This window comes from Cinclus cinclus, chromosome Z (assembly GCF_963662255.1).
Source record: "Cinclus cinclus chromosome Z, bCinCin1.1, whole genome shotgun sequence".
Lineage (NCBI taxonomy): Eukaryota > Metazoa > Chordata > Aves > Passeriformes > Cinclidae > Cinclus > Cinclus cinclus.
The window spans coordinates 4,805,612-4,830,389 of record NC_085084.1 but is presented as its reverse complement, the minus strand read 5'-3'; the positions used below and the strand labels follow the sequence as shown (position 1 = coordinate 4,830,389).

Here is a 24,778-nt window from a genome sequence, read left to right as displayed (position 1 = left end):
TTAAGGACGTTTTAGGGTAAACCTCAAGTAAGTAAATTCAAACGAACAAGGAAAACACTCATGCAAATTTACAGCAAATCCCCATCATTTCCTTCTTGCAAGACAAAAAATACCTGTGAACTACCAGGAGAGCAAAAGAACATTTTACCACAATGGCAACCTCATTGTGTCAACAAGAGCTGGACACTTCAAACTGTTCAGTGCTCCTATACAATGAAATCCAGAAAAACAGCACTCATGACCAATATTTTCTAGGGGATTTTTGGTGACTATTTGTGAACACTCACAAACCAAAATATCATCACTCCACATCCCCCCAAAAAAGCCCACAGGGTAGTTTACTTGGGGTGAAAAGAGGATACAGTGAAAACAGGTTCTTCATATATTAAAATATTGCCCAGCAGGCAAAGAGGGGTACGATAAAAAAGACAGGATCTTTGAATGATGTATCTGTAAAAAAAGCCTTCTCTGCTGGCTCATCAGGAGTGACACCATCACCTCTGCCCTGAGAGAAGCACCCACACTCTGAATGACTGTTATTAATTGGACTGAAGGGGTTGTTATGCTATCTAATGGCAGCTGTCACCAGAATTACAGTTGGGAAGGGTAGGTCTACCCAAAACGTTCAGCATCTCCTCCACTTCAGCTTCAGTTCCATGAAAGTCTGAGGCACCCCAAAACACCTCTGAGATGTGCAGCTGACTGTTTCGGTTAAGTCTGCTGCTACCAACACAGAACTGAAAGAGTTGAGCCACAGAAATCTAAATAGATTGACCTCTTTTAATGAATGGATGGATCTAAAAGAACGAAAGGGATGTTCGAAGAAAGGCTCATCAGGGAACAAATTGTGCAGGGAAAAGAAGCATCACAGAAGTTCCACTGGGTTGCTGTACCAGAGCAGCTCCATTCAGACATGCACTCTGCCATTACAATTCAGGAACCTTCTCTCTCTTCTGCATTTTTACAGAGCTCAACAATCAACAAGATGAGTTCTGCCAGCTCCCCAAATCTTCCCAGACCACCCTGCTGTATTTCTCACTCCAAACACAATATTCATTCACAGGCAGGAACAGCTCCTCTCTGCAGCCATTTCAATTACACAAGCTTGCTGCACACCTACCAACCTACAAAACAAGTTCCCTAACATTGGTATGCAGCTTTTTGTCTGCCTTTCACCCCTGCCAAGGTTCAGTGCTGCATCCCTGGTGAATTAACTTTGATCACGGTTCACACTGGAGGTTGTGTGAGACAACAGACAACAGACAAAATCCAGCTACTCTACACCATATGAGCTCTTCCTAATACTTCAGCTGGACGTAAGTGCCTGCATTTCCTATTATTTGGACCAGTATTTCATCTAGTCTTGCACACCACCCGCGACTCATAGGCCTGGGCCACAGAGTCAATGATTTATTGCCTCCTAGAAACCCAAAAAACATGGGATGCCATAAGAGCAGACACCATTAACCTGATCTGCAGCCAACTGTATAATGTAAAAAAATTACTTAAAGGAGGTTCAAGCATTCCTCAAGCAATGCTGAAAATGCTAACACTATTATTGTAGCACCTGTACTTGTCCAACCAGCTCCCCAGTGGGTGGCTTCTATTATTGTCAAAGTGACTTAACCATTAACCCCATTTAAAGATGATCTAGCTAACTGGGACAAATTTGGCATTGGTCTCAGGCTGTATCTACGTAACAAAGTCAACCCAATGAAATGCAACTATTTTGAAGAAGAGTTCTTAAAGGCTACAGAATCGTCCTCTACAGGATACAGCAGGCATCCAGAATTTTAATTCCACTAATCAGGAATTTGAGCTCCTGGGATAAGCAAAATAAAAAAAAAACAAAACAAACAAACAAACAAAAACCCCCACAAAAACAAAAAAACAAAAAAAAAGGCAACAACAACAACAGAAAAAAAACAACTGAACCATCCTTCCCAAACCTGAGTATTATCCTTCTGTATCTCTCCACACACCACTAACAAAAGACTGCTAACACACAGAAAAGGCTAGGACAGACACTGAACATTATTCTGCACTTCTTATGTCAGTAATGGAATATTTTATTTTTAAAGGAGAAAAAAAAATCAGTAGAACACAACGCAAGATATACTCAGATTGTTGGATTAACTTAAATTGGCATTAGCAAAAAAAACCTCAGTAGTTGCAGTGTTCCAGACAGCCCACAGACAAAAGGTTGTCTGGGTCCAGCTGGTCAAAATATCTTGTTACAATTCTGATTCTGACCCAAAAAGTGACTTCCTGAATCACAAAAATATTTTTCTGTTTTTTTACCCCCTTCAATGAAGTATTTCTATGGTGATTATTTAGTTCTTTCAATTTATTTCAGCCATTTTCTGAATTTCTTTTATTTCACTCTTTCTCATGTCACTTTTTTTTTTGTTGGGCTTTTTGGTTGTTTCTTTTTTCCTCCGGTGAGAAAGAAAAGGAAAATAGAAAATCAAAAAATGCTATAAAATGATTACTGATAATATTTACCTCTCATCCTTAGTTCACCAGTATCCCAAGCAAAACAGCAAACAATAAAATTCCTGCTGTTTAGCAGCTAGAGCCACTCAAGCTTCTGGGGGGGAAAAAAAAGTGTTTTCCCCTCTTCTAACACAGCTTCCATACATTCCAGTTCTTTGAACATCTGCAAATATTCTCCTTCCATGTCAATGAAACTCATCCAGGAATTAAGGTTGGGGTTTGTTTTTCCTAAAGACGAACTCTTCTCTTAACTCGTAGGAAGTGACACCAAAAGATGCCTCATAAGTTACTACTTAAAAAACCTTAAAGCTTGCTGTGATTCCCCACACCACCTCTTCTATTCCTCTGTTTAAAGAGTGTCCCTCCCTCTGCTGCTTTCCAAGCATCCTCTACACACCCCTCCAGCACAAGGTGATTAACAGCTCTCAAAAGAAGCACTGAAAAGGTAACACTGTTCAGGTTCAGAGTCTTCCTGAAGCTAAATATCTAAAGGTACTTTTGGTGTCCTCTGCACAGCAGACAACAACAATATTTAATCTGCCTATTACTACAGGTTTATATTTAAAGTTTAATAATGTGGTTTCATCAAAGCGGTCTATTCATGAGATTAGATATTAGGAAAAAATTGTTCCCTGTGAGGATGGTGAGAGGTTTCCCAGAGGTTTCCCAGAGAAGCTGTGGCTGCTCCATCCCTGGAAGAGTCCAAGGTGAGGTTGGATGGGGCTTGGAGCAACCACGGATAGTGGAAGGTGGCTCTGCCCATGGCAGGGAGGAGATGATCATCAAGGATCCCCTTCCAACCCAAACCACTCTATGATTCTATAAATATAAAGGAAAATCAGGAGCACGGATGGAATTTGAAGATCCTTTTCCCACTGGCTATGAATAGAAACTATGAATGTGAAATATTTTCTACAATGTAAATCTCTGCTATCAAAGCCTGTAGTGGCATGTTCCAAAGTCAGCTGGAGCAGTGAGGGAACAAATTAATGTAGTATGAATTGGTGAGGACCTAAGGAGGATCACTTCCTACAACACCACGTTTACTCTTGGTTTTGATGCAACTTCTGGTTTCCTCTTAATGACAAAATGAAATGCTTTTGGTGCAAAGCTGCCTGCTGCAATTTGGTTTGCAATAAAAATATTAAGCGGCACCTTAGACAGTTAAATTCTTGCTCTGAGGCACCTCTTACCATTAGAGTCCTCCACTTCTTCAGCAGGAGTGTGGTTCTTGGAGGTGTGGTGGGCGTGTGAGGCTGCAAGGTTGACAATGCGGGGTCTTGGTAGTGTCAGTGCTTTCCCATGCACTTTCAAGGAGTGCTCTTTCAGCTGGCTGATTGTCATGGTGGAAAATGAGCAGGAGGAACATTTGTAGGCATGTTCACCTGGGTGAGCGAAATACAGGCAAGTCATCAGCTCACAAAAGAAACAAAATGGGGCCTTCACACTTCTCTTACTGAACTTGGCAGTAAAATTCCCATGGACTCTTCAGCAAAAGACTGATCCCAAAGGAAACAAGCTATGCATGTCTCCTTGTTGGAGCAGTCTGGAGTCTGTGGGCGTAGCCACCTGCTTTGGACCAAAGTATCACTTTCTGGCAACTGCAGATCCTTGTACAGTGGCTGATGTCAAGAAAAACAGAGACCAGACTTTCAGCATGCCTGTGTTGCATGGTATGGGAAGAAAACAGACTCTGGGATGAAAATGGAGTAATTTAACCACAGCACTTCCAAATTTGTTTGGGAGCACAGCAGCTAGAGATGGTGAAGTCGTTTGTTTCTGCATGCAGCACATCCAGCGTCATTATTAATGAAGCAAGAAGGACACTACAAAACTCTAACAAAGGGCCCTCCACAAACAAAAAAAAAAAAAAAAAAGAAAGAGAAAACATTTTTAAAAAATAGTGTGGTGTAATTACATTTGGGAAAAGTTATGAAAAACCTGCCATTAGGCAGCATCAATCTTCACAGAAGTGGCAACCAAGTCAAGGCTTGTGAACATGGCAATGCTGAGTACAAAAGGGTGTATCTACCACGCTGTGTGGAAGTGTGTTATGGGAAAGCACTAAAAGAAGTGAAAGAACAGAAGTAATGCACAGTAGTGGATTTAATTTTGAATACATTCCAAGCCACAGAGACAGCAAACAAGGGGAAACAAATCCTGATACAAGATTTGTTTTGCATGGAGGCAACTGGAACACAAAGTGAAACTGTCCCAACACAAACAATGTGATATTATATACAGGTGCCAAGTTATTGTTTTGGAAGTGCCACTTCCATGTACAAGAGTAACACTGGCCACATATGAGTTGTACATAAAGTGCCAAAACTAATACAGGAGCGAAATATTCATGAACAGCAACAGAAGAATGAGAGTTCTGGTAATGGATGAAGCAGAAAATATTTTCCACTTCTTGACAAATCCAGCAAAGAAGGTTCTCAAGCAGCACTGTTACCCACACCAAAAATAAGTGAACCAAAAGAGAGTATCAAAACACACGTGTTGCAGCCATTCAGAGCAAGCACACCTGACAGGATTAAAAGCCATCCTCCACAAAACTCCCACCCTGTCTTCCAGAAAAACCATGCTAATCATCAGGACAAAATACAAACTCTTTTTTGGTGTATCTGAAAAAGAACAGATCACTCGAAGAGTCTGAAGTGGTGAAACAAAAAACTGCCCTGCACGTTTTTTCAAGTGACATTCCTCACCTGTGCATTGCATGAGTTACATATTTCCTTTTTACAAAGAGAAATACAACATTTCTTGAGTAGCACGCATGAGTTGCTCAATGGAACACAATAATTAAAGGACAAAAGATATTCCAAGGTTATAAGTTACCAGTGGGATACAGATACAGACCTTCATGATTTTACCAGCGTAAGAGATTCCTGGATGACAATGTGCACCAACCCTTAACTTAAAATCACCACAAGACATTAAAGCAAATTAAAGATGATTACATACCAAGCAGCCTGGACACACTAATAAATATGCCCACTATTCATTTCCAATGGACATCAGAACGTGAAAGGATGTGTCTAATTGCAGAGGAAAAACTACACTTTGGCCCAACAGAAGTCTTCTGCACTTTTTTGGACTGCTAGTTTTGCATCTCACAAAGAGATCATAGTAATAAACATACAAATAAATGCAAGCATTTATGTAGTGGGTCTCAACACTTGATATGTACTCAAAGCACTATGTTCCAGATTACACAGAAACTGAACAGGTCCAATGCTCTTTACCTTACAATCACCCATTTCTGCATTTCCAAAGTAATTGCTGATTAAGAAACTGGTAACAAGGGTTGCTCAAAAACACAAGCAGAAAACAAACAAACAAAAAACCCCAAACAAACAGGTGAAAAAGTTCAGATGAAAACAACAGAGAGCCAGTTTAGAGAAACTGTAAACTGTTCTGCTCCATGCCAAAGGAGATGGCACACGCTGGATGAAAAATGAAAGCCAGAAACACTGGTACCAGCTGTCACACAAGAACGGATTTTGTAGTTCACTGAATTTTGATCCATACCCAGAAAATGAGGCAGAGAGGCAGACTGAGTAAAACACTTCAGGAATCAGGATTTTATAGACTTTTAAAGATCTCCAGGAGACTTCAGGAAAAATTCAGGAGAACTGAAGTTTTAAATTATAAATAAACAGATAACGAGACGATTGACAATTGAAAAGAAAATGGTAACACAAGAGAAGTTCAGAGAACCACTGTGTTATTGAAAAACTGGAGAGTCTGAGGAAGTCAGACATTTTTGTTCAGTAATACATATTTGTGAATGACTGACTCAAAACAAACCAAAGCAAAGCTCTGACTGAAAAACATACAAGCAACTTTTCTGTGACATGACTATTCATTTGCTAGAAATGGGACTGAGGAAGAAGCACATCTACAAGCCTTTGGAAAGCCTTTTACCCAAGTTACTGTGCAAGCCCTATCTCGGGCACCGTGTAGCTGTGGTCTTGTACAATGCAAAACATGGCCCTTCAAGGGGTGTCCACCCACTGAACCAAGTTCAGAAGCATGAATTCCTGATAAATCAATCAATGAGTTGCATGAAGTCAAGTGTGAAGTAACTTTGGGTCTAAAAATCTAGCAGGTTTCAAACAAGCAGCCTAGCTGTGTAATAGCATAAAGAAAACATTATTTTATGGTTGGTGAAAATAAAGAACCATGGCTCCTCCATACAGGATGTGGGATTCTGTGAACTGGAACTGCTGTAGACAGTTGGATTTCCTAGAAGGGACAGAATGCCATGGTTCTCCCACACAAAAGGAAGGTGGCAGAAGTTAAGCTAATCTATTTTATCCATCCAAGAAACAGAAACTGGCACTAGTTCTGTGAAGTAAAAAAATAAATACAGGAAACAAAGTACACAAGACCATCAATCCCTCCTATATTTCTGTAGATGAAAAATGCCTTTGGATCAATGGCAACAATAATTTTATTTCTTTTTTTTTGTATCAGCAGACAGCTACAAATTTCTCACAGCTTTTCTCTCCATTTTTCCACCTTCCTCCTCTACCCCAGAGTATATGACTGAGTAAGTAAATAATAGAAAAAGGAACGTACTTGTGGTCTTTTTTATCAGAAACTCTGTTCAAGGAGTTTCTACTCACAACTTTTTTAACAAGTGGGCTGGCTTTCAGGTTTTCAGACTGGTCACTATTCTATTATTTGCACCAGAGTGCATGTTTGCATTGAAAACCAAAGGATAACCTTTCACTGCAGGATGCATGACGGTGCCAAGGGTCTAAAGCCAAGGAATAAAGATGAGGAAATCCTGAGTCTCACTTTTTAATAATCAAAGGTGCAACAATTTCAGGTAACCTATTCTGTGTGACAAATCACCTTCCCAGTGTTCCATGTTCCTCAGAAACATGGCTTGCTTGTATGGATTCCATAGTGAAATACAGAGATTTGCAAGACAAATTTCCACGTTTGGTAATGCAATTTTGACATTCTCAGTCTGTTGCACACAGACCTGACTCCCAATGTTCTCAGGTTTTGGTTTCAACATGAAAGCCAGCATAAAACTCTACCAAAAACCAAGGTGCTCTTCATAGTGTTTTTCCCAGAGTCACCTAAAGCACAAACACAAACACAAAGAGCAGAACAAAGCTCACTGCCAATTTTGTCATGGCATCTTTGGTATAAGCAATGAAATCCACTTGGAGAAAAGTGCAGAAATAAGGAAAAAAATATCATTCATATAAAAGAAAAGAGAAGAAAAAGAGTTCTTGAAATACCCAGCACTTTAAATCCTTGCCATTCCCATTACCCAAACTCCCACTTATCCCAACAGGTTCCATCGACCGTGGCCTTTGGAAAAATCTTACCCAGTTCTGGTGACAAAACACGTGGTTCAACCCAGCATCTGTGATCAGCCACAAGAACACACCGGACCATTTCAGCTGCAAGACTGAGAGGGGAAAACTTACCAGCGTGAGCCTTGAGGATGTGGGTTTTCAGGCGGCTGTTGTAGGATGACTTGAAGGGGCAGAGCTTGCAGCGGAACGGCTTGTGGTGCCCGTGGTGGGTCTGCATGTGGCGGTCCAGGCTTGAGGAGAGACAGAAAAGGGAGACAGAAAAGGGTCAATTGTTTCAGCTGTCCCTTCAGAGGCAAAGCAAAGCATTCCATAGCAGCACAAGAGCAAGTAGGGATCCTTTCTCACACTCTCTCCTCAACAAATTCAACAAGTCTGCTTACACAATGAAGTCAAGTCTAGTGTGAAGGAAAGGAGCAGAGCTGACACCAGTTCTGTTTATACAGAGAGCAAGCCACCTAAATAAACTTATAGGGCAAGATTAGTATAAATTAAGTTATGCGTGATCCAGACTGAAAGGACCAGTTAAAGAAACATGAAACAGGCATAAATTATTTTCTTATTAAATTATCGTTACAAAAAATGTTTGGCAGGACAAACATTGTGTGAAAATATATATACTCCCTCTTGTCCTGTTGATCAAAGGTAAAAGAAAAAAAAAAGTATTTTTTTTGTTGACCAGCTTTACTGAGGAAACCTTCTTTTGGTTACAGCAGCAAAAGCAGATTAGAGATCCTGCTCTGGGGAGGGTGCCAGCAGGCTACAGTTGATGAGTTCTAGGATTAAAAGGCAGCAGAGTTTCAGAAGCAGCAGTGTAGGAGATTCTACATGAAGCTCAGCAGGAAGAGAAAGGGTGGCAGAGACCAGCCTCCACTTTCTTCAGGGAAAATGGAAGTACCAACAGCCTGAATACTGCGAAGTGATCAAAAACTGCTCTCAACACAATTTGTCCTAGCAGCTCAGTAAAGTTTGGAGGAGGGAAAAAGGACATTTCCCACATTTTCTAACAGAAGATCAAATTCATTCTAACTGAGTGAATCCTGCAGAGCTCTGCAATTCCTACACTGTGGCTGACAGACAGGAATTCACTGTCTCTGGGTGGCAGGCAGGTAGTCTGAGCCCAAGCTGCAAACATTTCCAGCACAGCCTCTACTTTGGAAACATTTATGCTTTGTGATCTGGTCTTAGCTTGAGTCATCTCACAGGGCAGGGACACTGCAGGAGTTGCAATTTGCCAAAAGTGCCATCCAAACACCCCCCCACCTCAGTTCTAGACGTATTTCAGGCATAGTTCATTTTATTTGTCCTAAAATGTCCTGCTTTTTTACAGAGTACCAATATGTAGCTTAAATAGCAGCTGTTTCAGCCCTGTCAAACTACACAAGATTTCACGTGATCTTTAGTCCCACACTGACAAGAGCCTGAGCCAGAAAATCCCTGTTTACGAGAGCTAACACTGAAGCCTGTGTATTCAAAAATCTGATAACAGCAAAAAAAATAGAAAATGAACTTGTCTCTCCTCTCAGGGTCACTTCATACAAATACTACTTAGCAGAAATCTAGGATGGAGTTTGGGACAAGACAAAATGCACATATTTTCCAGAGAAATGGGGGAAAACGTCTCCTAAATAAGTAAGGCTTTGAACACTTGCAGTGAATACTTCATAGAACAAAATTTGTTTTAAATAGCCTCCAGGGAATGAGATTACTTAACAATTAAAGCAGACTGCCAACGAGGTATGTAATACATATTAAGCTATTATAAATATGTATACCTTAAGGTATTCAACATGGCAATAAATAAAACTATATTCATAACCACATAGTTTGCCAGCTGCACTCTTCCAAAAGGAGGTTTTAAAGTTTTGGTCATATCTGAGAGACTACTGGGCTGTTTAAACATTTGGTTTGGTTTCCTTCACCGACTTAATCTCCCAGGAGAATAACTGCATCAGAAACAAAAATAAAATAAGAAGCAAAGAACTTCAACAACAGAGACCACACCTATTATCAAGTTAGGTGGTGAGTTCTTCCCTATCATCCACCACTTTTTGATTTACCCATCTAACAACTTCTGGGATGTGACTTATCCTCAGCAGGAAACAGAGTGACTAGGCACCAAACTCAACAAAAGTCTGATTGTTGAAGCAAGTTTATCAGGCAAACAGCAAGCCCTGCAGGGGCTCCCCTTGCTGTCAGCCTTTCCAAAGCAGAGTGGGATACACCCAGCAGTGCACATCCTTCCCTCAAGTCCCTTTCCTACCCTTGGCTGCTCAGCCCTGTGGACCTTTCCAACTGTGGCATCAATCTGCAATGCTGTGACACCAGAAGAAACCATGCTTTTTTTAATACAAGGAACTAAATGGTGACTTCATCGCCCAATTTAAGAGTGCTGCAAATGCCTGGATCAAATGAGCACCTGGATCTGTCTTCTTTTGTTAAAACAGTGAACAAGCAGCTGTCTTCCCAGAAATTAAGAGAAAACACACACCTGTGAATCAGGTCCAGGGTGTCAATGGAAAATATATCACAAACCCCATTTTTTGGGGGGACACATATATTTTATTATTAAAATAATTTTTAAAACTAACAAACTTAAAGCTAAGTTGAATCTCAGAGAAGCAAATTATAAGAAATGTAACAATTAATGATAACCATTTATCAGACAAGAAAGCAGGATGAAGGAGTCACTCATACAGCACGCTGGTATGAATTTGAAATATTTATGGACTGAAATTGCATACCATAGTTGAGAAAAAAAAAATCTGATTTAAGGTAAATTTATGACATTGTTTTAACATTACAAATGAAAACTCAACCCACAAAGAGGTGTAGTTATTACAAACAAGGTAGTTATATGCAGCAGAAGTTTCTTAAATACAGATTAACTTTTCTCTTCTTGGCTTGTTAAGTCTCAGGCATTTGACAGAGGTGCATAAGTGGTAGGCTGCACTGTTTGCCTATTGAAAAAATACTTATTTTTTGTCTTGCATGCTTCTCTCCTATAGGCAAAAAAGAGGGCTAACACAAATTCAAGAAGCCAACCATAATGGCCAAAGATTTTGCAGCATGGAAAATATGTTAACACCATGAGAAAAGTGTGGCTCAACGTCAAGTCAAGCGAGCTCTTCTTCAGTGTCAGCCCGCAAAAGAGCTTTGCTAGCTGTTGATTCTTTAGGGGAAAAAAAAAAAAAAAAAAAAAAAAAAGAAGAAGTGTAAAAGCCGCAACTTACTTGTGCCTGAAAGCAGAGACGAAGGAGCAATACTGGCAGCTGTACTTGTCTTCCCGGGTAAACATGGCCAGAGCCAAGTGACTCCTCTCGTGAGATCGCAGACCCTGCATAGACATCAAAACCCGGTCACACTGGCTGCAGTGGTAGCCCCCAGGCCTGGTTTCATCTTCCAGGGATGCTCCATATTCAGCTTCTGTAAATTCCACAATGCCAGGGTCTTTGGCTCCCTCAAAACCCTCCATCAAAGTTGTGTTTGTAGGATCTTCAGCTTCCTGCTAAAAAACACATATCCCCCCCAAAGCCATCAATTCTCTCTCCCTTCTGCCCCTCAGTCTTTTCCCTGGGTTCATCAGAATGTCCAGGCTTCTCACTGCATTATTTCTCTAAACATATCCCTACATAAACTCCACATCAATGGCTTTCTGAAAAAAATAAAAAAAAAACCACAGATGTATTCTTGGGAGGGAAAAACATAGTTACATCTATTATATATGCATGCATATGTTAAAAAAAAAGTTATCTCACTCCTTGATCAAGTTCATGTCAGATCATGCAAAAAGAGAAGAAACCTATCTTTCAGTGGTCTTGATGTGATCTTCTAAACTTGATCAGATAATAATTAGTAAGTTACAGAAAAGTTTAGTTTATTTTGCCCTAGCTGAGTGTAGCTACCCTGCTGACTAATACAGCTGACTACTCTTCAGTAGACTTTGTCCATCAGTGTCACACTCTCAAGAAACAAAATGGTACACTAAGACCCTAGAACCCTCCAAAAATGTAGAGCAAACAGAAAAAAGCCCATTTTTAAAACTCTCTTTTGTAACATTCCTATTTGTAACCAGACCATGCATTTGTACAGCTACTCTAAATACCCTGGAAGAGGCAATTCCAGCATTCTTTAGGCCAAGGCTTTCAGCTCTTGTTCTCTGATGCAAGATTTTATTTACTCAAAAGAAAGCACTGACCCCACACACAGGCATCACTTGAGAAGTGAGGAGAAGAGGAAAAGGACCCTTAGGAGGGAAGTATCTGAATCTATCAGGAGTACCAGTATGAAGGTAAGGAAAGGTCAGTAGTAGGGCAATGAAAGCTCTCTTAGGTGGCACGAGTTAGGCTGTGGAGGACACAGCTTCATCACAAAAAGCAGATTATGTCACCAAAAAAGGCCTGTCAGTCAGGCAGCAGGAGCCTCTCACAAGAGCTAGTTGCCAGAGCCTTGTCACACTTTTACCTCCCCAGATAATAAATATCCAGGAAATCAGACTTTGGAACACGACCTGTCCTTGGAGATGTTGTAGGAGGCACCCCTTTCCACAGGGAGAAACGAACAACATGTTTGCACCTAACCACCTGAAGAGGATCACTGGCTCAGCTGGCCACTGAACGTTTTGTTTGGAGCCAGCGTGCAAGTTCCATGTGGAAAGGTGTACCACAAGCAGCTTCCCACATTTGTACGTGCACACTTCCTCTTCCTAAAATAAAAATCATACACATATAGGAAAAAAAAAAGAAAACAAACAAGTCATTTTGAGCTTAACTAAAGCAGAAACGTAGCAGAAAAGTAGCTGAAGGAAAGTTTCCCGCTCATAAACCAAGTCTTTTGGTCATCAATGACATCAACTCCTTTGCAGCTGAGAAGAAATGAGAATTAAAGAGTCTTCATGCCCCTGGACTGAGAGTGAAAAAAAGTTAAAACATCTTGAAAAAACCAAATGCACTTCAGAAACTTTTTGTTAGATTAAAACATCATGCTGAACTGGAATGCCCAGTTCAAAACCCATTCAACTTCACAAGAGCCCTCCACAGGTTATCAACAACGCCTTTATTTTAAACAATGCAAGTAGTTTCAGTCACTTTCAGTCACCTTTAAGGAATTCTTACCTTCACAGTGGCCGACACAGAAGAGACATTCCCGTATTGGACATGCTTGCGGAGGTGATTACAGATTGCTCGAAGTGTTGGATGGACTTCCACGCAAAATTTGCATTTGTAGCCAACCACCTTCCTCTCCTTGAGTTTTGAAACATCTTCCAAGTGTCCAAAAGCCTGTTTGAGCACACAAGCATAAATCACTGAAGCAGGTTTTGTCACCTTGTTTTCAGGAGCACAGGCCAGACTTGAGACCTGATGTTATACTTGATGTCCAGTCTTGCAGAACTGCAAGGTTCATTTTCTGTTGAGATCATTAATTCCTACAAAGTAAGTGGACTAGACACCTATCCAGAAGAAACATTCTGTTCATTCAAGTTTATGGCTAACAGTGGTCCTCTAGAAGGCCATTTTGTTTTGGCCTGAAACCGTGCCTCCTCCTCCACAACCCCGTAACTTCCCCAACTTCTGTGCAAAGCTTTTCCTACGCAAGTGTATTTTTTTCAAACTGAACCAGAAGGAAAGGGGTAAGTAGGCAAGAAATGGAGAAACAATTTGGTCCTCTCCTTATGAAGCACTTGCCCAAAGCTCCTGTCACCAGACAGATTCATGTTATGCTAATCCTGAGTGCTCAATGAGAGAAAGGACTGAGAGAGAGAAGGTTGAGAAGAAAACTGATGTGTTATTCAGAGGGACATGGAAGAAGGAGATGGGACATTTTGTAGAGAATCTGTGACACAAAGTACGTGGCAGCCTTGCCACAAAAGAACAAGCAACTGTCAGACACAGATGGCCCTCCAGAAGCGTGGGAGGGAGGAAAGAAGATAAAGAAAATACTGAAGGAAGCAGTAGGAAGGAACAAGGTTTCCTACAGAACCTAGGGAGATGTGGCGGATGGATGAGGAAATTAAAGCAGGATGTGTAATTGACTTATGGAGCTCACTGGCACTCTGAGTCATTCATTAGCCTGTGGTCATTTGGCTGTCAAAGAGAACATGCAAGTGGGCATTGGTGGGCTCCTCAGTGGGGAGCAGGGGGGCAGAGAAAGCGACCAGACACACAAATCCTTACCCTCTCTTGTTTGAAATCTGCAAAAGCACCATCTGCATATTTCTGCTTGCTCAAAAGCTGCTTCCTCCTCTCCTGACGTTTGGCACGCTTCTGGAATTCTTCATTATGACCATTCAAGTGTGCAGTCAGCTCTGCCGTGCTATGCAATTTTGCATCACAGTGCTTGCACTGGTAGACAGGGCTCTGAGAGCGGGTGCCACTTCCAAGTATGGAAAAGTCCCTCTTCAAATCCTTGCTGTGGTGGTCAGTGTAATGCATACACAGCAGCTCTGCCGTGCTGAAGGACAGCTTAAAACATTTAATGCACCTGAAGGGAAGCCACTCAATTTCCTGAGCCTCAGCCTCCACCTCAGGCTTTTCAAAGTCGTTCCTCTCCTCGGCTGGAGCTGGTTTCTCATGCTCGTCAGCGTACACGGCAGTGAAGTATCCCCCCAGCTTGCTGGCATGCTGCTTCTTAGGGAAAACACCAGGGTGACGCTTCATGTAGTGGGACACGATGCCCTTCTTGCTGAAGGACTGGAAGGAGCAGAGAGAGCACTTCTTCTTCTCTACAGCTCTCCTCAGCTCCTCGCTGAGCTGAGGAGTGTCATCCTTGGGAGGAGATGGAATGATCACTTTATTGGGTTTGTCGCTTACTGTCCTGGAGGCTGCCAGGCAGTGAGTGTAGTAAGCATCAATGTCATGTCTTTTCTGGTAGTGTGCCGCAAGCCCTTTGCGGATGGGGTTGGTGTAGGAGCACAGAGCACACTTGAAGAGGTTGTTCTTGCCCTCTGGCTGCGCCCGGACATTGTTGTGTTTGATGCGGTAGTGTCTCGCTATCCCCTTCCGGGTGGAGCAGAAATATTTGCAGAGCTGACACCGGAAAACTGTGTGAGACACTAAGTGAGAACTAGAGAAATGAGGCGCCGGCATGGAGACCTCTCCAACATCCTCAGCAGCAATTTCTGGGGAGGCCTTGATTTCAGTCACCATGTCTGGCTCCACTGAGGCAGACACCTTTGGTGGTGACTGGGCAAAAACATCAAATTCGGGTTGATTGTGGTACTTCTCATAGTGGATTTTCAGCTTCTCAAGGGTTCCGTGGGTGTAGGGGCAGAGTTTGCACCGGTAAGCACCATAGCCTTGCTTGAAAATCCTGCTTGTCTCTTCCACGTCATTCTGAGTAATGTCAGTTGACTGCTCCACATCATGCACAAAGTCTTCAGCAGTGACTTTTACTGATGGGTGCCGCTTCTGGTAGTGTGTGAGGACGCCATGAATGCGTGTGTTAATGTATGGGCAGTGCCTGCACTTGTACACAGCCCCTGGATTAATATCTATGTCCTGAGCAAAGTCTGCTGCCTTCACTTTCATGCCAGGATGCTTTTTGCCATAATGTGTCAGGAGGCCATGCAGGTTGTTGTACTCAGATTGGCACACTGTACACTGGTATGGAGTGGAGGAGATGGCAGGATTTGCAGAAGCCAGTTGGACAGTTTTTTCATGGGAAAGGCTGGGATCCTCTGCACACTCTGGATCCTGATCCATCTGTGGTGTTGCCATCTGATCTTCAGAATCCATCCTGACCCCACCTTCATCAGGCTGTGGCATGGTTTTCTCAGCAGTATCTTTTTCCTTAATGATATCTAACAACACAGACTCATCTCCATTCATGGCCCAAGGGTGAAATGCTTGGTAGTGATTAGTAATATCCCAAATAGAAGATGCTTCAAAAATGCAGTCTCTGCATTTATAGGTCTTCATCTCTGTTGGCATCACTAGGGCAGGAGGGGAAGGATCGGGACCTGCCCAGAGTTTGGTTGCCATGTAGGTATAATCAACATAATGCTCGGGATGTCTCCTTTGGTAATGCACAAGCAAGCCACTTGGCTCTGTGTGTGAATAAATGCACCATTCACAGTGATAACCAGCTTCTATCAAGCCATCCAGAAACGCCCACCTCAGTATTGACGTCACCGTGGCCTTCAGATTCGGGTGGTCCTTCTTGATATGCTTCCTCAGTGCATAGAAGTAAGGGGAGGTGTAGCTGCACTGCCTGCACTTGAGGGCTCTCAGCTTGGACTTGTCCCGCTCGGTGCCGGAGCTGTGGGCGGGCAGGCTGCCAGCAGATTTCTTCTGGCCACGGTCACAGAGGCTCCTGATGGTGGCCGTGTGCTGCCTGATCACATCCGCGTTGGCTTTGAAGTCGCGGTGCTTCTTCTGGTAGTGGATGAGCACGCCCTTCACGGTCCGGTTCCCGTAGTCACAGTGCTGGCAGAAGAACATCTCGTTCTCGGGAGGGTTCACCGAGGTCTCGGACCCACCCCGGCCCAGCTGCTGCATGGACACCGGTGGCCTCTGGATGCCAGGGGGCAACTCCCCTGCCCGCATCATGGCTGCGGTTGGAGGGGCCTGCCTGATGTACTTGGCCGTGACCTTGATCTCTGGGTGCCTCTTCTGGTAGTGGACAAGCACCCCCACGACGGAGCGGTTGCTGTAGGAGCAGTGTTTGCAGTAGTAGAGCTCGGTGGAGAGGTCTGGGGGTGGTGGTGGGGGAGGTGGAGGCTGAGAAGCCAAGTTGGACAGTTTTGGGGAGATGGGAGCCCCCAGCTCAAATGACATTTGAGCCAGGGCAGAGCCCCTGTCGACAGAGACTACGCGCATGGTCTTCTGGATTCTGAAATACGAGGCCTTTTCTTCGGGGTGCTTTTTCTGATAGTGCACCAAAACTGAATGCATGTTAGGGCTTGCAAATGAACACACATCACAGTCATAAACAACCACAGTGTTGACTGAAGGTTCCTTCTGATTTTCACATTCAGGACTGAAACTCTTGGTAGCACTTTTGTTAAAACCAGCTGGCACACCAGTCCCGCGAGCCACGGGGGTGGAGGTTGCCATAGTTTTTGGAGCAGAATTCAAGATCTCTCTCAGTGTCTGAGACTCTGTGTTCAGCCCTTCTTGCTGCTCAACAACATAGCTTGAAAATATCATTGCATTGTTAATTTTCACTGTGGGATGCATTCTTTGGTAATGTGGCATCAGGCTTCTAACATTTGGGCTTGTGTAAGAGCAGAAGCGGCAGCGGTATATCAGATCAGAATGATCAAAGTTCAGTACATTCATAGCTTCAGGATGATGCTCTCCATAATGCTGCTGCAGGTCTTCAAAATTTGTGTAGTCAATGTAGCACTCAAGACACCGGTACACTGCACTGTGATCATTTGGATCCAGGATGTACCTAAAGCTGAATTTAATGTAGGGATGCATTCGCTGGTAGTGGGTGCTAACACTCCTGGCAGATTTGTTGCTGAAATCACAGTGTTTACAGTAGTAAAGTCTGCCAGTGTCACTGAACTCTGAATTCTCATTGTTCTGGTCGGTGCCATACATGTTAGACTGGCTGCCCAGAACAGAGGCATTAGGGCTCTGATGATCCTTCATGCTGACAGCAGAGTAGTAGTCCTCCTCATCCTCAGACAAAGTGAGCTCAATCTCTGCCCCATTGGTGGAATTGTAGTCATGCTGCATGCTCCTGAAGCTTGTGTCCTTCTGGGAATCATTAGCCTCTCTGCCCCACATTTGTTGGGGTGCATATGAACTGGAAACCTCCATCATTGGTTCTGTTTGCTCTTCTTCCCTGTCTAACTCCACCTCTATCTCCACCTCATTGTCCTCCTCCTCTTCCTCATCATCCTCTACGTTAATCACAGCATCCTCCTGCTGTTTGTTTTGGCTGATCTTGCTCTGCAGGTTGCTGGCTATTTCATCAATTCTAGTTCTCTTTTTCACCGGGGAGAGATCTAAAGGGAAGTCATTTGAGACCTTCCTAGGGGCTTTTGCAACAAAATTATTTTTAGATGAGAGCCCAAGGATGGAGGTCTGGCTCTTCTTCACAGTGCTGGCAGAGGGGTGAGCATCTGCCTCGCTCTCCTGCGGTGCATTTGATGGTGGTCCATCGTATTTTGGCAAGTTGTCACAGAAGGAATGCTTGTGCTGCTGATGAACTCTGAGGCCCTTCAGAGTGGTGGTGGAGTAGTTGCACAACGTGCATTTGTACGGATGCTGTGAATGGGGCTGGGGTGATTGCTGCTGCTGCTGCGGTTGCTGCTGCTGCGGCTGAGGCTGCACAGGTTCCATCATCCCAGTGGACTTCCTGCCGTTGATATTCCCACTCTCGTAAGACACCGTGCTGTCGTTCAGGGACGAGGCGATGCTCTCGGCCTGGGAGTTCATGGTGTCCCAGTCAGATGTTGTTCCTGTGTGACACTGCTTGTGGGCACCGAGCTTCAGAGAGCTCTTGCAGGTGAAGGGACACTCATCACACTTGTACACAGCTGTCTTCCCAGACAGGTGGATGTTCTCAATGTGGCGGGAAATACTTCGGCGGTGCATTGTCAGGAAAGGGCAGAAAGGACACTGGAACCTGTTCATGTATCTTCTGAAGGGAATTCCCTTTGTTTCCAATAGTTTGTTTCCATCAGATCCCATCAGCTGCTCTGCAGACATTCCTGAGGTCTGGTGATCCATGGAGTTTAAGCCATTCTCACTGTCCATTTCATTTAGCTCTTCATCTGAGCTGGAGTCATTTAGCATACTGCTTGTTTCCAGGTCAGCAGAAGAATTCGTCATATCAGCAATTCCATAGCGGGATCTGTCAGACAAATTAACCATGCCCGAGTTGTGAGGTGACTTAGGCTTCATTTGAGGGTAAGACACAGAAGAAAACTTTGAAGATGTAGAAGAGTTGGGCCTCATAAGTGAATTGCCCATAGATCCCCTGAAGTTTGAGACATTAGCACTCGACATCTCACGTCCTGTTGTGCTCATGGACATGTAATTCGAGTTTGGAGAGGCACTCTGGGCACTCTTACTCTGCACCTCAGGTGCGCTGGTTCCATCCTGCTGCTGTCTCAGGCTCGACAGGATTTTCACCATGCTGCGGTGCTTCTTCATCATGTGGTCACACCAGCGCTCCCTCCGAGGTGTCTGGTAGCTGCACCACTCACAGCAAAAGTTGCCCCTAGACTTGGTCAGGGGCTTGACCATCGACTCCAAAATGCTCCGCTCCACCACCTCTGCCGGCAGCTCCTTGCAGGGTTCCTGCACTGGCACAGAAGCAGATGTTGATTCAGACACAGCAGCAGCAGCAGCAGCAGAAGGAGCTGAACTCTCTTTCAGGTTGTTTTTGTGATACATTTTCTGGTGCTTAATAATCCTCGCACGCCTGGGTGACTTGTAGGTGCAGAACTGGCAACTGAAAACTTTACCAAACCCTTCATGCATCATGATGTTGTAATTTAGGGAACTAGAAGCTGGTGGCCCCACTGAGCTCCCCCCAGCCTGTGCTCCATGAACCTTCCGTGTGTGCTCTATGAGGAGGTTTTTGGAACGGAAGTAACGCACACAGAACTTGCACTGGAAAAACTTGCTGGTTGGTTTAGGATTTGGAGCCATATGCTGGCCATAGAAAGTCTGGCTCTGGCTATAGTAACTTCCAGTCCCCATCTGACTTGATGCATTTTGCCCTAAAATGAGAATTAAGGTGTATATGTAAATAAATAAAATAAAATAAAATAGAAAGGCTTTTCCTTCACCCACCCTGTATGCTTAAGAATGCAACCACACTCTGAACTGACAACAACCATTCCAGGATTCCCTCTCTCACTTGTGGTAATATCTACAGACCTGACAATGGTCAGAAAAGTGACCATTATGCATAATTTCTACACATACACGACTGTGGTGTATAGTTTTGGGTGGACAGTTTCCAAAATGACCTTCTTGGGGGGAAAAACTAAAACTAGTTTCAGTATGAAAACTAACAAAATTTGTAATTTTGAGGTGGTTTGCAGTAGTAAAGAACAAACATGAAAAGCTGAAAATGGAAAATAAGTATGAAGAGCCCCATGAAAAGAAGCTGGGAAATAAAACCATCCTCCATGCTTGCATTTGCAGGAAAAAAAAAGAAAAAAAAAAAAAGCCATGGTCAGAGTCAGAACCAGTACAGCTGGTGCTAGGTATCTGCTTTGCTGACATAGCCATAAAGCTAATGCAAGTTTTCAAACCACAATAAAGGCAGAAACTAAAACACACTGAAATAAGACACATGTGAAAGAGGGGGTAAGAGCTGAGATCTTAAGAGTTGAGATCAATCTTGGAGTTGAGATTTACCTGCTATGTCATCTGCAATTGCGAATTCATCCTTTACAGAAGAAAATTCAACCTCAGTCTGGTTGCTAGCGTTGATGGAACCAGACCTTGGCTGTGTAGGACTCTCCTCAGAGACATCAGTTGGCTGCAGAAAAGCAGTGTGAACATCCTGAATGTGAGCTTTTAGGTCTTCATAAGATGGAGCTCGAAAATCGCAGCCATCACACTGCAGGACCTCCATGGTTCAGGATGATCTTTTACATTAGAAAAAATCTGCAAGAAAAACAGGGGAAGGAAAGAAGAGAAAGACTGAGTTTACAGCAGTGCTTTTGGAACAAATCCTGGAAACACCAAGGTTAACACCAAGCTTTCCATGACTCATTCATTTTCAGAGATTCCACAAGTACAGCAGCATAAAACTCAACCTTTCCTCATCCTGTTAAGAAGTGTCTATTCAGATCCACAAGAAGTCCAAACTAGGTAGCTCACAAGCTGCTGAATCAACTCTGTGAACAGTCAACTCTCTGACAAGTTACTACTGATCCAGTGGACTTTGTCCTCTTGGCTTTTCCATTACATAGGGTTGTTACTCAGAATTTGGTCTTGTTCAAAGACCACAGGCCATGTGCAGAGAAATAGCACATTAATCCCAGTCATGCACTGGAATTTACAATCAGAAGACAGCAGCTTCTGCCTTCAGGAGACACACTCCAACCTTCCTGGAAGTTGCCAATTCCTGCCTCATTCAACACCATGCATCAAAAGCTTCCACAGAGATAAATCTGTCTTTTCTTCATAGCATCCTATCAGTCCTCATATTGAAAACCTATACATAACAGCAGGGTTAGATGCAGTTACACAAAACCAATACAGAATACTTCGCTCTGCCCCCCTTCCACCAAGCTTTTAAGGGCACCTCCACTTTTTGTTAAAATGTTTACAGTTTCGTTTCAGTCCATTCTAAGGACAAGACCTTCGTGCCTTTGCAGTCCGGGGGATGGAGACAGCCGGAGGAAGGAAACCTTCCTCAGCCACAGGAGTAACCATACTGAAAAAATAGTACAACGGCAACACGAGTTACAAAGACACAAGAGTCATCATGACCTCTTGATTTATCCAGAAGCCCTGCATACCTTCAAAGCATACATACATACATACAAAGCAACATAAGATACAACGAGGAAGGATGGTTCAGATGGTTCAGTTGTGACAATTAATCCTGGGACAGAAGACATGAAGGACAGAAGACACAAAGCACAAGCCAAACAAAAGACTTTAGACCCTCCTACCCTGTGCAGTGCTTAGACACAAGAGCTACCTTCCTATGCTAATACAGCAATTGCCTCTTTAAGCTTCCATGCATGTGCATGACAAACGGAGCATTTCAGAGGTCCAAGACACAGCAGCAGCCCACAGCAATTTAAATTCCATTCGTTTGTTGTACGTGGAGTATGAAGGAAGCAACCTACAAAGTGAGGAGGAAGCTCCAAAACATTAACGCACAGAAACAAGAGAGGGTAGTGCACCAGGATTTTAGATGAAAGAATGCTTCTTCTGATAGCCTGCTAAAATAAACTTCTACCAAGTCAAATTCCGGACAGTCTGAGCACAGAGGCTCTCCACATATTTACCTACATTACTTTGCAGGCTGCACTGTTGTCCTTTCTCTCCCCCTACTCTCTCTCACCACCAAAAAGAAAATGAACGCTGCACCAGCTTCTTTTCAGCTAACAAAGTTACAATAATCGAGATACTCAAGCTTTTATGTGCAAGCACCAGACCAAATTGTGTGGAAGAGGTTGCTATCTGCTCTGGATCAAATTACAGCAGTGAGTGAAGCCCCACCCCACGTCTCCTTTAGCACAGTCCATTAGACCTGAAAACAAATTCTTCCATGGAGCAGACGACTCCTGCATTTAGAGCACTTCACAGAAAAGCAGATCATCCAGTTTTCACTACCCATCCCCCCAAGCTTAGTCCTTTCATCTCAGCCAAACAAGCCACAGCTCCACTGAATGTGTTTATCACACTTTCAAGAGATATGAGCCCCTGCGTCACTGAAGCTTTAAGACTCACTAAGCTGCCCTAGTCCTCTGAGCTTTGGGAGCAGCCATTTTAGCTCAGACAACTCCTGCACTCACAGCCTCAGAGCTTCTCGCCTGTGCACAACATGGCCTCACTTATCTCAGCCTCAGCTCAAGCACACCAGCCTTTCTTTTCTTCTTCCCTTTTCTCCTTTTTTTTTTTTTCCCTCCCCTCCCTTTTTTAAACTCCTCCTCTTTAGGTGATGCTTTAACAATCTCCATCCCCCAGAATCACATCTCCCTTCATCTTCATCCCCCAGAATCACATCTCCTTTCTCTCCTGCATGGCTTGCCCTCCAAATCGTGTCTCTGCTCTCCCCCTGCGCCCTCCTCAAAGCTGCACCTTCTCTTCCTTCAGCACAAGGCCTGGGTTTCCCCAAACCTTCTCCTCAGGGTTGGGTTCCCCTGTCCCATGGGTGACAAAATGTGGCGGTTCGCTCCACAAACGCTGCATTCACAGCATCAGGACACTGGTCCAAGCTGTCCTACAGGCAGAGGCGACACGCAGCTGAGCCTCCCAAGAGCAGGAGGAGGAGGAGGAGGAGGAGGAGGAGGAGGAGGCGCGGGGGAGTGAGGGGGGACAGCAGGGGGAAGCCTCCAGCCCGGCCTATCCCTGGGGAATCTCTCCTGCTTGGCGCAGAAGACACACCACCCCACTCCCCTGCCAGATTCCAAAGTCTAATGACCTTTGTTAATCACCACCCAGCCCGTCTGCATCAGCAAACCCTGCCAGCAGACACACCCTTCACACAAAGGCTGTAGCTATGCCTTTTAAGAGAGGTTCTCTGAAAGCTCCATTGTGTGGAAGAGATGAAAAACAACGCGCATACACAAAAATCTCACTCTTGCCCCCCTCAGCCCTCCCCCTCCTCAGCCCCCCAAAAACTTCGGACCCTTTAGAAATATCACCGCAAAACGCTCTCAGCTCTTTCTCTTCTGGAAAACTTCAGGCTTATGAAATAGAAAACCACAAGGGAGAGCAACGCCGAGGATATGGGGGAAAAAAAAAAAAAAGAAAAGAAAAAAGAGACAATCCTGGCAGCTCCAAGAGGTGAAAACCACCACCAGCTTCATTCATCTTCAGCACACACTGACTGCTGCTTGGAGAATGCATCCTTAAGGATGCTGGTTGTTGTCTACACAAGCTTAAACCAAGCATTGTGGTGAGAGATATGAGATATCATTAATAGCTCCTGATTACAGAACTAACGGAGACTCTCCAGTGGGTTCCAGCTTGAACCTCAGCAGGGTCTGCACCACAAAGGCAGCACCAAGTCCAAGAAGAGGTTAATCTTACCTGCTTCCAGATACAGCTGAGTGGACCTCAGTGTGATGTTTTCACCATGCATCAGGTGAAAGAGAGCAGGAGGAAGCATTCTGTAAGGGATCCTGCTCTACCATTTCCACATCCTTCTTTAAAATCCCACAATTGCACAAGGGCTAAAAACACACACTGCTAGTCTGAGCTCATGTATCAAAAGAAACTGCAACACAATGTGCATCTTTCTTCCTTTTTTTTTTTTTTTTTTTTTTTGTCTGCATGGACACCGCTGGGAGAGACTCACCCACCGACCAGAAAAGAGCATTTTCAAGTGCTGGTGTTAAAAAATACACATGGTAAGACACATCCCAAAGCCACGGAGACAAAGCAACGTTCACACATCTCCATCATGGTCAGCTAAGCTAAGGCATTCCATAACCGTTTACATTTTCACTAAGGAAATTTAGGTGGAATAAGACAGGAGTTACCAAATCTTGTAACTTAGCAGCAGAAGTGTGGGAAGAAAAACCCAAAGCAACCAAACAAAACCACCATTAAATGAATCCATAAATCCCAAAAGCCCTCGAACATACTCACAAGCAATCTCTTGAGACCACATTGCCTATAAATAATATGTGACTTCTAAAATACCCTTACTAATGCAATGCTAACCTCACAAAACATTATTAAAATGCCATTGTCTGGCTAATTTGCATTTACAACCTCTTCTTAAATATGTGGCCTTGATGCTTAAATATGGAGGTATTCTCATTTTTCTTATGAGCAAAAAGCTTTCAAAACACTGGGCATTAGAAATCTAAAAGCCACAGTTTTAAAGACACAAGGTGGTCTCAAATCATCTACAGCATCCTTCTCTACACTCATAAACGCCTGAGAACATCTGAGACACAGTTGCATTAGATTTTGAGGTTTTTAAAAATCCAAAACAAAAGATAATTGTGCTTGTTGAACAACAGTAATTACAGAATTTGGCAGCATCCAAAGTAGTACAAATCATCATGTTTAAGTTTGGTTTTAAAGCTTCAAAATACAAAATTAATTGTGAAGCCCAAGGCACTGACCTCAAAATTGAGCTTCTGTGGTTTGACTACCCATCCGTTATATTTTGAGATGGAGTCAGCAGAGCTTCTACAAGTTAAGAATAGGCACATGCACAACCACAACTAAAAAGGTCAGTCAGACCACACAGCATCCAGCTCAGCATTAGTAACATTGCGTGTGAAACAAAGGGCAGCTCCAGCTCTTCCTCTGGTCAGATGATCAGAGGCA

General features: G+C 43.6%; 1 protein-coding gene across 2 annotated transcripts in view; it reads right to left on the bottom strand.

Annotated features, from left to right (window-relative positions):
- Positions 1-20,588, bottom strand: part of ZNF462 (zinc finger protein 462) — a 48,556-nt gene extending 27,968 nt beyond the window's left edge. Inside the window, exons 1-6 of one of the 2 annotated variants that reach the window (XM_062513101.1) lie at positions 20,165-20,588; positions 14,012-19,518; positions 12,953-13,117; positions 11,072-11,175; positions 7,953-8,071; positions 3,690-3,881 (exon numbers count right to left, since the gene is read on the bottom strand). In XM_062513101.1, the coding sequence (XP_062369085.1) occupies positions 3,690-3,881; positions 7,953-8,071; positions 11,072-11,175; positions 12,953-13,117; positions 14,012-19,518; positions 20,165-20,384 (6,307 nt within the window). In that variant the 5' untranslated portion in view covers positions 20,385-20,588. The remainder of the gene's footprint in view (positions 1-3,689; positions 3,882-7,952; positions 8,072-11,071; positions 11,176-12,952; positions 13,118-14,011; positions 19,519-20,164) is intronic. The other variant, XM_062513102.1, reaches the window with a different exon arrangement.
- Positions 20,589-24,778: the final 4,190 nt, after the last annotated feature.